Raw genomic sequence first — 12,662 nt, 5'->3', positions numbered from 1 at the left:
AAAAATGTAAGTGGATGAAAATGGAAAGAGTACTTGAATAACTGGTTTTCTTGGTGGTTAAGGAAGCTCCCTAACACATCTTCCTTACCCCCCCCCCCATCTGGGGATAGGGTTTTTTTTTCAAGAATACTCCCCCAGTATCCCTGCTTGTCGTAAAAGGCGACTAAAAGGGTTGGTGGAGGGTTAGTGCCCCTCCCTGAAAAACAACTAACTAAAACAAACAAACAATAAGCCTCGGACAAGGACTGACCAAACGATGACGACCCAGGACCGGACAAAGGACATGGTTATTGGAACCTGGAATGTAAGGGGAGCGAATGATAAGGTGAAAGAGAGAGAGATTGTCCATGTGCTTGAGGGTGCGAAAGTGGATGTATGTGGAATAACTGAAACAAAATGGAGAGGAGAAAGTGTGACAGAATGGGAGTATGGATGGGGTATATGTGCAGGAGTAGGTGAGAATGAGAGGGCAAAGGAAGGAGTATGTATAGTTGTGAGTAAAAGATGGAAGAGGAGCATAAGACAGTATGGATCAGTTGGGTCAAGGATTGTGTGGGTAAAGTTGAAAGTTGGAATACAAATGTGGGCGATTGTGTGTGTGTATGCGCCAATGCAAGATCATGCTAGAAGAGTGAGAGAAGAGTTCTGGACAAATGTAGAAGTGTGCATAGATAAGTTTGGAAGGAATGAGAGAGTGTTTTTGATTGGTGATATGAATGGTAAAGTTGGGAATGTGAAGGTGGGTGGAATAGTTGGTGAGTGGGGTGTGCCTGCTGACATAGATGAGAATGGGAGTGCGTTAGTGGACATTTGTGCTGGGAGGGGGTTGGTGATAGCCAATACCCTCTTCAGGCATAAAATGATCCACAGGTATACTTGGCGAGTGATGAGAAGGGTGGGTGGTGAACTGAATGAAAGGAAGGCAATGATTGATTATGTGTGTGTGGATGAAAGGATGCAAAGATGTGTAATGGATGCAAGAGTTTATAGAGGTTGGGGGAGTGGACTTTCTGACCATTACTTGGTGGTGGCCAGAATTAGAATTCAAGTAAGATGGAGGAATAGAAGAAGGGAAAGACGAGAGGAAGGAGTAGTTGCAAGGAGAGTGGAAAGGTTACAAGAGGATGAGAAAATGGCAGAGTATAAGAGAGAAGTGGAGGAACGATTGGGCAAATATGAATTGGAGCAGATGGGAGACGTGGAAGGTGTGTGTAGGATATTTACAGAAGAAATATGTGCAGCATGTGATGTGGTGTGTGGAAGGAAGAGAAGACGGAGGGGGGGTGCAAGGAACAGCGTGGTGGACTGAAGAGGTGAAACAGGCTGTGGCACAAAAGAAGAAAGCATACAATGAATGGATGAGAAATAGGGGCATGGAAGAAGTTGAGAGGTGGAATAGAGAGTTATATGTAGAAAGAAAGAGAGGTGAAAAGATTAGTAAGAGAGAGTAAGAAGAGAGTGGATGAGGAATTTGGAAGGAATTTGAGTGTAAAGTGGAGGGACTGTAAGAAAATGTTCTGGAAAGAGGTGAAAAGAGTAAGACAGGGTGGAAGTGAAGTTAGCAGGGGAGTGAAAGATAAAAATGGTAGATTACTAGTGGAGAAGGGAGAAAAAGTGAGAAGATGGAGAGAACACTTTAAGGATTTGTTGAACGTAGAGGATGGAAGTAATGCCAGTATAAGTGGCTGGGGAATGGCTGGGAGAAGGAGGGAGGTGAGAAGACTGGGAGAAATCAGTAGGATAGAAGTTGTGGAAGCAATGAAGAAAGTTAAATCGGGGAAAGCGCCAGGAATTGATGGAGTGTGTGGTGAAATGCTGAAGCATGGGGGAGAGATAGTAGTAGAATGGATGTGGAAGATGTGCAGATTGGCCTGGGGGGAAGGTAGAGTCCCGGAGGGTTGGAAGTCAGGTATAATTATTCCCTTGTACAAAGGAAAAGGGGAAAAAGAAGTGTGTGGTTATCATAGGGGCATTTGTCTTCTTATTATAATAGGAAAAGTGTGTGGTAGGATACTTATTGACAGAGTTAGAGAAAGAACAGAGAAATTAGTTGGAGAAGAACAGGGAGGCTTTAGGAAGGGAAGAGGTTGTGTAGATCAGATATTCATTCCTAGATCTTTAGTGGAAAAGTTTCTAGAGAAGGGAAAGAAGTTGTATGCAGCTTTCATGGATTTGGAGAAAGCATATGACAGGGTGGATAGACAAGGATTGTGGAAAGTGTTAAGAATATAAGGAGTAGATGGGAAGCTGTTGAATGCTGTGAAGAGTATGTACGATGGTGCGAAGGCTGCAATGCGTGTGGATGGTGAACTAAGTGAATTTTTCTCTTTGAAAGTTGGGTTGAAACAGGGATGTGTCATGTCTCCATGGTTGTTCAATCTGTACATGGATGGGGTAATAAAAGAGGTACAAGGTAGGGTAATGGATGTTGGAGTGGCCCTGGTGAGAGAGGATAGTGTTTGGAAACTCCCTGTACTGTTGTGTGCAGATGATACCGTGTTTTTGAGTGAAGACGAATGGGAGCTGCAAGGCTTGGTGGATGAGTTTGGGAGAGTGTGCAAGAAACGGAATCTAAAGGTGAATGTAGAGAAGAGTAAAGTGATGGTCTTTGAGAGAGGTGAAGTCAGTGAATGTACAGAGAGGTTGGATGGTGAGGAATTGGAAAATGTGAGTACGTTTAAGTACTTGGGTAGTGTGATGAGTAAGGATGGAGGTCTGGAGGGTGAAGTGCTTGAAAGGGTACAGCAGGGAAGAAAGGTTGCTGGTTCTTTGAAAGCAGTGATAAGAAACAGGGAAGTGAGCATGGAAGTGAAAAAGTTACTACAGGACAGTATTGTGATACCAACTCTAACGTACAGAAGTGAAGCTTGGACGTTGTTGGAAGGACACAAGTCAAGAGTGAGAGCAGTGGAAATGAGTTATTTAAGAGGAGCCTGTGGAGTTACATGGAGAGATAGGCTGACGAATGAGGATATAAAGGAGCGTTGTGGTGTTGATGTGGATGTGATAGGAAGCGTTATGAGGAACACACTGAGGTGGTTTGGCCATGTGGAGAGGATGGAGGGTGAAAGACTGATGAAGAGAGTGTATGTGAGTGAGGTGGAAGGGGGAAGAGGGAGGGGGAGGCCGAGGATGAGATGGAGGGATGGGGTGGAGAGGTATATGAGAGAGGGGTGTGTGAGTTGGGAGCAGGGCAGTGAAATGGCGGGGGACAGGGCGACTTGGAGGCGATTTGTTTGTGGCCACCCCAAACGGGATTGAGGTGTCTGGCAATAGATAGATAGATAGATGTTATTTATGCAGAGTGTGGTGATATTAGAATGATTTATGAACACAGAAGAGGATTGCAAGATGCAACAAGCAAAATAAATCATTTGGGAAGAGGTTATAGGGAGCTTTATGCAGAGTTTGGTGATATTAGAATGATTTAAGTAACATGGAAGAGGGCAGCAAAGTGTAATAAGGAAAATAAATCATTTTGGAAAAGGTGTTAGGGAACTTTATGCAGAAACAAACACAGAAGAGGACAGTAAGGTGACATGTAGAGGTGTATGGTATGTAGGAGGACTGCTGGGCCTTGATAGCAGGCTGTGAAGCCTATGCCCAGAGTCGGACACATAAAAAAAAAAAAAAAAAAAGTAAGCAAAATAAATTACTTGAGAAAAGATGTTAGGGAGCATCCTCAGCCATATCAGGCAGAAGAGATGATGTTTTATTCCCATTATTACAGATCAGATAATGGGAGTATGAGCTGGAGAATGTGACAAGGATAGTGCATGAGGTGGAGGACAAGACAAGGTTATTCCTGAAAACATTGAGGACAAGACAATGTTATTCCAGAGGAAGACTTTGAGGATAAGACAAGGTTATTCCTGGAGAAGACTTTGAAGACAAGACAAGGTTATTCCAGGAGAAGACTTTGAAATGAGGCAGCAGGGCCAGATACTTCATTAAGTTGGTATCACTGACTCCGTTTATACTTGGTACACTAGGCATCAGGTATTATAAACTGTACTGGATGTGTTTTGGTGATAGGTAGTGGTGACTGTCATCAACTCATATGATGTAGTGCTGCCTACTTCTTCCTTCACTTTTTCATTCTTTTTCTATGTCTGTCCTCCTCTCTTCATATTTCGCCCATCTGTCCTGTCACTTTTTACTACTCTCCTTTTCAGGTGGCTTTACACTGACTAGCCTAATGGTTTCCTGTAAGCCAGGAAACCATTTAATGCTGGGTGGTAACCATATAACCAACCCACCTGTGTTCCCTATGTGTCAGCAGGTGGGTTGGAAATGGGTTAATGCCCCTCCCTGTAAAACAACTAACTCAAAGACAGGCGGCCACACCTTACTGGATTAAGGCATCTGGCTATAGATATAGATAGATAAATAGAGAAAAGAGTGACAGGACATAATATGTTCAAGAAAAGGGGAATAAGAGGGAAGAAGAGACTTAGAAGATGAGAGATATTAATATTTAGTGTATAAAATAAATCACTAAGGAAGAATTGTTAGGGGGTTCATAAAATTAAAACAATGTCATTATGATATTTTTTTGTATTGGGAATTGATATAACTCCAGAAGGAATTATTCATGAAAGATGTGCTAGAGCAGTGAAGGAACACTGTGGTGTGGATGAGGTGGAAAGCATAAGGAGAAATATAGTACACTGTGGTGGTTTGACCATGTGGAGAGGATGGAGAGTGAATGGAAGTGAGGTTCAGGTGGAGTTACATAGAGAGAGAGACTGACAAATGAGGAAGTGAAGGAACATTCTGGTGTGGATGTGAGTGTAATAGAAAGCATTAGGAGGTGGTTTGACCATCTGGAAAGGATGGAGAGTGTGAGACTAACGAGGAGTGTATGTGAGTGAGGTGGAGGGGGGGAGAGGAAGGGGGAGGCCAAGGATGAAATGGAGGGATGGAGTGGAGAGGTATATGAGAGAGGGGGGCATGAGCTGGGGGGAGGGCAGCGAAATGGCGGGGGACAGGGCAACATGGAGGCAATTTGTTTGTGGCCACCCCTTATGGGATTAAGGCATCTTGCAATAGACAGATAGATATAGTATGAGAGCAGAAAGGTTAAAATTCTTTCCCATTCTTTCAGGTGTGATGATGGAAGTGTAGGCTGGAGAATGTGATGAGGATAGTGCATGTTAGAGGACAAGAGGAGGTTATTCCAGGAGAAGACTTTGAGAAGAGACATCAGGAGCCAAGAATAAGACAAGGATAGTATATGTCAGGGCTGGGTACTCTACTGACACAAGCTGTAAGGTATGTATTATGTATTCTGTGTTATATGTATGTGTTGGGAATGTATTATGTATCATGTGTATATGTATGTATATATCATTTATGTACATATGTATGTTGTATGTATATATGATTGCATAAATGTACTGTACCTTATACAGTATATCATGTATGTATGTATTGTGTATCATGTATGTATTATGTATCATGTATGTATGTATGTGTATTTATTATGAATCATGTATGTATGTGTTAGCAATGTATCATGTATGAATGTTAGCAATGTGTTATGTAGCATGTAGGTATGTTAGCAATGTGTTATGTACCATGTAGGTATGTTAGCACTGTGTTATGTATCATTTATGTCTGTATGTGTTAGTAGCATGTTTTGTACCAGTATCATGTATGTACAGTATATACAGTATGTTAGCAATGTGTTATATGTCATGTATGTATGGATTAATTACCAATGTATAATGTATCATGTATGTATGTGTTAGCAATGTGTTATGTATGTATGTGTTAGCAATGTGTTATGTATGTATGTGTTAGCAATGTCTTATGTATCATGTATGTTTGTGTTAGCAATGTCTTATGTATTTTTTTTTTTTTTTTTTTTTTTTATGTGTCCGACTCTGGGTATAGGCTTCACAGCCTGCTGCCAAGGCCCAGTAGTCCTCCTACATACCACACACCTCCACATGTCACCACTTCGGCGCTAACCCACCATCCATATTGAATACATGCTAGGGCTGTCTCATACAGGACTGGTGTATTGGTATTAGGGGGAGTATTTTGACGACATGTTGGCGGGGCTTCTGGTAGATCAGTAAAGTCTGCTTTTATGAAATTCAAATCCCGAAACTGTTCTCTGCGTCAGCGGGGATTTGAACCTGGGTCCAGTAGGACTGCAGACCACCTCTCTACCAACTGAGCCACCGCCTCTCCCTATGGTATGGTATTATTTAAGTATATTTTGGGAATGTGTTATGTATTGTGTGTGTAATTCACCGGGTCGGTCAGGATCACTTGATGGTCGTGATCGTCAGCTTTTTACCCTCCCGGAAGGGAGCTGAGAGCTCAATATAGTCCGATCTAAGGGCAAGGCTGTGACCTTCACACACGCACACACCCGTCCCCTTGCTCAAGGCTTGCTCAAGGGGGACAGTAACCATCCACTTTGTCAGTGAAACTTTTCGCAACCTGAGCGAGGCACGAACTCCCGTCCACCAGTTGGAAAGCGAGAACGTTACCTCTGCACCAGCGAGCGGTGTGTGTGTGTGTGTGTGTGTGTGTGTGTTCTTACCTAATTATTCTTACCAAATTGTATCTTTACATGAATGAGTGAAGCTCGTACTGCCCCGTGCATTAAACCATTTTTATCATCCATCCATCCATCATCCAGTCCTATGTTGCCCCATGAGGAGCGTAGGAGCCTGGGGCTAGGCAGTTAGTCCTGACATTTTAAATGAGAGTGACCAGCCTCACTCATCCCTGAGTGGCATAATGTGGGCAGTGAACCCCAACCATCCCTTGGATATAAACCTTCACTGACTCAATCTGATTGGAGTGCAATAATTACCCACTAAACCACCAGGTGCCAAAATTTGGTCATATGGTTACCAACCAGCTTAGTAAATGGTTTCCTGGTGTACAGGAAACCATTTGGCTTGTCACTTAGTGTAGAGTCACCACAGGCAGAAGGAAGAGGAAAGAATAAAGGAAAGAAAGACAGAAATATCCTTAAATTTATTAACTGTTTTGGCACACACTATTTCATTCAGTAGCGCATTCCACTGATCAACTGCCCTATTTGGGAAACTGAATTTCCTTTCATCTTACGTGCGTGTATATGTGTGTGTGTGTGTGTGTGTGTGTGTTTATCCATCTCCAGTAGGCCTAATCTACACTGTCTATTTCACTGTCTATTTGCTCACTGTGCTCCAAGTCACTGTCACACTCAGCATCTGGTACTGTTAGTGTCGGCAAAAACTAGAGAGAGTTCCGGCCACTGATACCATTGTTCCTCTTGCATCCATATTGGCTCAAGGCCAGGAATTGGAAACAGAATCTAGCTTCTTCATTATCTGCCAGCTACCGTATTACTATCAACTGCACACACACACACACACACACACACACACACACACACACACACATTGTCTGTCTGTCTGTCTCTCTCTCTCTCTCTCTCTCTCTCTCTCTCTCTCTCTCTCTCTCTCTCTCTCTCTCTCATGTAGGAGTGATTTTCCATCCTTTTAGAAGAAGGGCTGGGGAGTGCTTCATGCTGTTGATTTTAGGAACAGTACAAGATTAGATGATGGATGAGAAAGGCATATTTCCTAACAATACCAAGAGATGAAGAACAGTGGCTCATATTTCTGTAGAATATAAAAGGACTGAACAATAATTACTGTAGTTTTATACACATTTGTGCAACGTTAACTTGTGCATGACTGACATTACCGTATGAATTGTTTTTCAGAAGGGTGAGAATGTCACCATTGAGGTAACAGCCCCAGGTGCCATCCTTGCCCCGGGTATGATATGCTTCAACACCAACACCGCTGCCCTTGCTGGCTGCATGACACTACCGGCAACGCCATATCTTCTTGACCAGGTTTGTTATGGCTGTCTGTCTGTCTGCCTGCTTACCAGCTATCTGTAATCAGATAACTTATCATGAAGGGGATGGCTATTAACAGGTTGCCTCCTTGTCACCCAGTCTTCTGCCATCAGATTGCCCTTCCTTCACCTAACACTAATTTCATGTAGCCACAATTCGTATTCAAGTTGTGAATGACCCACATCTGTCTGATGAAAATAAACCTACAGTGGTCAGATTGTCCCTCTAATCAGGCCACACTTGGTCATCATTTATGCTGAAAGGAGTTAGGGATTTTCTGTGGAAGTAAATGCAGTACAGATATACCAGTGAAGAAGGCTGTCTCTTCTACTGTACTCGTTTGTACTCTTACTTGGCCTTAAATTTACATCTTGAATTGCTTAGTTGTAACAATTGATTAATGCCAGAAAATGGTGCTAGTCACAAAAATTACCAAAGAAACAATGTAAAACAATAACATAGTCTTACTCTGCTATTTGCCCATGAAATACGGCATAGAAGAATGAAGCTCTGGGCCAAGTTAAGGTGAAAAAGGTCTTGTTAAATATGAGCCAGTCTCCTCCATTGGTAGTGTGAATAACTAAGTCTCACAGGTGTAAGTCGTAATTTTCTGGGAACAAGAAGGATATGTAAAGACTAGTTCATTTTTTGTTCAGCCAACACTGTGTCGTTCACTAATAGGTGCAGCTAATGTACTGTTTGGTTGTTGTTGTTGTTGTTTTTTTGTTTTTTTTATGTGAGGAAGAAGGAACCAAAGGCCATGAGCCCGCAAAACTGTTCCATCCAAGAGAAAAACAAAATACAAGAGAGAGCCAAATTCAAGATCCATTCATTTCGAGATGATCTTGCCGCATCAGATTAGTTAGTATGTTGCCATGTTAGTATTTTACATGCATTTAAATTCCTAAAATAGAGGAACAGGGAATGGAAATTAATAGTAAATAGGCAAATGTTTGCTTTTATTATAGTATTACTGATTTAGCTTGTCATTGTATTTTGTGTTTTGTTGTGGCCTGAGGTCATCTAAATGTGAATGCTGTGGAATGCTGGCTGAAATTATCCTCTTACAGTCCACCATCTTACTTTCCGGGGATAGGGAAGGAGTTGAGGAACTTTCGTTTAACCAGGCAGCTTGGTTATATCAGTGTCATTGCTTGCAGACATTTTAGTAATAGGTCATACCGTATAAACAAAGAACATTTTGTATAACCTATAACAGCTCTTCCACAGGTGCATCCAGACTTCCTCCTGCTGCGTACTGTTGCCCTTGGCGTAATCACATGGCACAGTGTACTACCAACTCTAGAGTGGGTAGAGGCTCATGTCCCGTCCTGTGTCCTCACACACGTACGCCGCGGTGGCAACCAGTCCACCCCAGGCATAGACTGTGAATCCATGCATCAGGTAGGGGACTCATGGAGCTGGGGGCTTTACTTAGGTTATTTAGAAGTAGTTTTGTTCCACTGAGAGAAATATTCCCCTTGATAATACCTAGATAGGTATACAGTAAACCTTTGATATCTCCAAGTTAGCAGCCTAGACTGATTTAACCTCCAAGATATATTGAGCCCAGTTGCATTACCTATGTGTTGCTTTGTTGTTGTCCACCTCCAGCATGCTGCTGCATCAGTGTTGTGTTTTGTTAATGGATTGGAATCACTGGTAATTGACCATAATGGACCTCAGCCCACCACACCATCTCCCTGAAAGGTTCCTTGACTCAGGTCATGAAACTGAAATATCTTTCCTTTCAAGAAAAACCCAATAAGAAAAACTCATTGTAATGTTTGATGAAGTCATTGCCTGTGCCTCAAACATAGATGTATCGAGTAAGAGAGGATTGTTATCAACTTTTAATAACCCAGCAAAGGACAGCCATCAGAGATGCAGAGATTTTGAGGATTTTCCTATACTGTACAGCATATGGTAGTTTTGTGAATGTGTATTGTGAGGGAATGGGTATTGCAGTTGTAGTGGTATATATGTTTAGTGCTGTGCCACCCCAGTCTGTCTGAGTAGACCCATCAGCCATAGGCAACTGCCCATGCAGGGCCATCCCATGCAGTGAGCCAGTGTTGTTATGTGGCTGACAGGAAATTTGGTTTCTGGGTGGACACTGCATTTACATCTCCACCCAGTTAACATGGGCGCCATAATAGGCTCCACATCACCCTGATTTTTGGTATATGGTTACCACCCAATGTTGTAAGTGGTTCCCTGAGCAACAGGAAACCATTTGGCTTGCCACTCAGTGTAAAGCCATGTGAAGTGAAAGGAAGATTAATAAACAGTGGTGGCAGGGATGAGAGAAAAGGGAAGAGAGGAGGACAGACACAGAAAAAGAATGATAGATAGGCAGCACTTCATCAAGTGAGTAGATGATGGACACCCCCTCCTGCTACTATGTTTAATGTAATGTAACAAAATAGCAGAAGTGTTTGTGTGGTGCACAGAATGAACTATACAGTAAAACCTCGATATAATGGACTTCAGTAGACCGGAATTTGCTTTTACCGGACTCGAAGAGCTACCGGACTAAATTCCTTTATATCGGAAAAAGTCCAATAAAGCCAGAAGCAGTCCAGACTGCCTGACCACTTCAGCTATGTTCACCACAATAAGGTAAACAAAAGACATATTTATCAGTGTACAGTTAAGTATTATTATATATATATTATACCATTTGATTAATGTAGTGAAATTATAACACAGTAGAGTACCACAGTGGTAGTCAACACAACTTAAAAAAAGTTCATGCGATCCAGATTAATGGCTGATATATTGGAAAAAAATCCGGATTAGCAGGGGGAAGTCTGGATGTCGCTTTTATCGGAATTTCGCATTTTTCAGAATGGTTTGGGCCCCAATTAGTCCGTTATAGTGAGGTCTTGCTGTATTTAACATTATGTATCATTATGTATCTTCAGTGGAAAAGTTTCTAGAGAAGGGAAAGAAGTTGTATGTGGCCTTCATGGATTTGGAGAAAGCATGTGACAGGGTGGATAGACAATGATTGTGGAAAGTATTAAGAATATATGAAGTACATGGGAAGTTGTTGAATGTTGTGAAGAGTATGTATGAGGATGCTAAGGCTGCAGTGCACGTGGATAGTGAACTGAGTGAGTTTTTTATTTGAAGGTTGGGTTGAAACAGGGATATGTCATATCTCCATGGTTGTTCAGTCTGTATATGGATGGGGTTATAAAAGAGATACAACGTAGGGCGGTGGATGTTGGAGTGTCCTTAATGAGAGAGGACAGTGTTTGGAAACTCCCTGTACTGTTGTTTGCAGATGATATTGTGTTGTTAAGTGAAGAGGAAGAGGCATTGCAAGGCTTGGTGAATGAGTTTGGGAGAGTGTGTAAGAAACAGAACGTAAAGGTGAATGTAGGGAAGAGTAGAGTTATGGTCTTCGAGAGAGGTGAAGTCAGTGAATGTACAGTGAGGTTGGATGATGAGGAAATGGAAAATGTGAATATGTTTAAGTACTTGGGGAATGTGATGAATAAGGATGGAAGTTTGGAGGGTAAAACAAGGAAGAATGGTTGCAGGTTCCTTTAAGGCAGTGATAAGGAACAGGGAAGTGAGCATGGAAGTGAAAAAGTTATTACATGACAGTATTGTGATACCAACTCTAACTTATGGAAGTGAAGCTCGGACGTTGTTGGCGGGACACAAATCAAGAGTGAGAGCAGTGGAAATGAGTTATTTGAGAGGAGCCTTTGGAGTCACATGGAGAGACAGGCTGACAAATGAGGATGTGAAGTAGTGCCGTGGTGTGGATGTGGATGTGATAGGAAGCGTTAGGAGAAACACATTGAGGTGGTTTGGTCATGTGGAGAGGATGGAAAGTCAGAGACTGATGAGGAGAGTGTATGTGAGTGAGGTGGAGGGGGAGAGAGGGAGGGGAAGGTCAAGGATGAGATGGAGGGATGGAGTGGAGAGGTATATGAGAGAGGAGGGTGTGAATTGGGAGCAGGGCAGTGAAATGGCGGGGGACAGGGTGACGTGGAGGCAATTTGTTTGTGGCCACCCCATATATGGTATTAAGTCATCTGGCAATAGATAGATAGATGTATCAGATGAAATGTATGCAATGTTGGTTATGTGTGTTTATGTTTGGATGTAGGTATTTTTATATGATTTACCCTGTGGTTGCATTGACAGGCCCACCACAACATCCTGGCAGGGGCTGGTCTGGTGCTGGGCCTTAGGTTGGCTGGCTCCAGTAATAACCAGGCCTTTGATGTACTAGGCAAATACACCACTACTGTATGTTCACAAACTTCACTAAGAGGTAAATTTCACTTGGTATTTATTTAATTTACCTGTGAAGCTTTAGGTGATGGGGAGTTTTCTTGTGAGTAGTAGTAGCAGTAGGTGCAGTAGTTTATAGTCCCAGGTTCTTCTGACATGTGAATCCAGTTGGCTGCAGGCTTAAGTTCCCTTTCTTCTACAGTCCACCATTGTCATTTTGAGAGGATAGGGAAGTAGTTGAGAGATGTTTGTATAACCAGGCAGTTGAGCCGCCCAGATCACATGGAGGTATCCTTCTCTAGTGCCTTCTTTGTGAGTGAAATTGAGTATTAGCCTGGGGAAAACAAAGGAAATTAAAAAAAAAAAAAGTCCGTGTGCCTAGAGGCATCCTTCATTCATAAAGTAATTATAACAGCTGGATTTAAATAAAAGTGGATTAAATGTTTATGGGACGCAACTCCCAGGAAGTGAATTCCAGAGAGTAGTAGTTCTGTGGGTAAATGAATTTTGATAAGCAGAGGTTCTG

The 12,662-nt window shown here is 42.3% G+C and overlaps 1 protein-coding gene across 1 annotated transcript in view; it reads left to right on the top strand.

Moving 5' to 3' along the window:
* The window catches only part of LOC145398730 (anaphase-promoting complex subunit 1-like), a 71,812-nt gene extending 59,447 nt beyond the window's left edge, over positions 1–12,365 (top strand). The window contains exons 2-5 of the mRNA XM_080271527.1: positions 7,739–7,873; positions 9,110–9,283; positions 12,047–12,151; positions 12,339–12,365. Of these exons, the coding sequence (XP_080127653.1) occupies positions 7,739–7,873; positions 9,110–9,283; positions 12,047–12,151; positions 12,339–12,365 (441 nt within the window). The remainder of the gene's footprint in view (positions 1–7,738; positions 7,874–9,109; positions 9,284–12,046; positions 12,152–12,338) is intronic.
* The last annotated feature ends 297 nt before the right edge of the window (positions 12,366–12,662 follow it).

The sequence above is a fragment of the Coenobita brevimanus genome, chromosome 46, assembly GCF_032717465.1.
Source record: "Coenobita brevimanus isolate Jiangsu-jjx chromosome 46, ASM3271746v2, whole genome shotgun sequence".
Classification (NCBI taxonomy): domain Eukaryota; kingdom Metazoa; phylum Arthropoda; class Malacostraca; order Decapoda; family Coenobitidae; genus Coenobita; species Coenobita brevimanus.
This window is presented reverse-complemented; position numbering and strand designations above follow the sequence as displayed.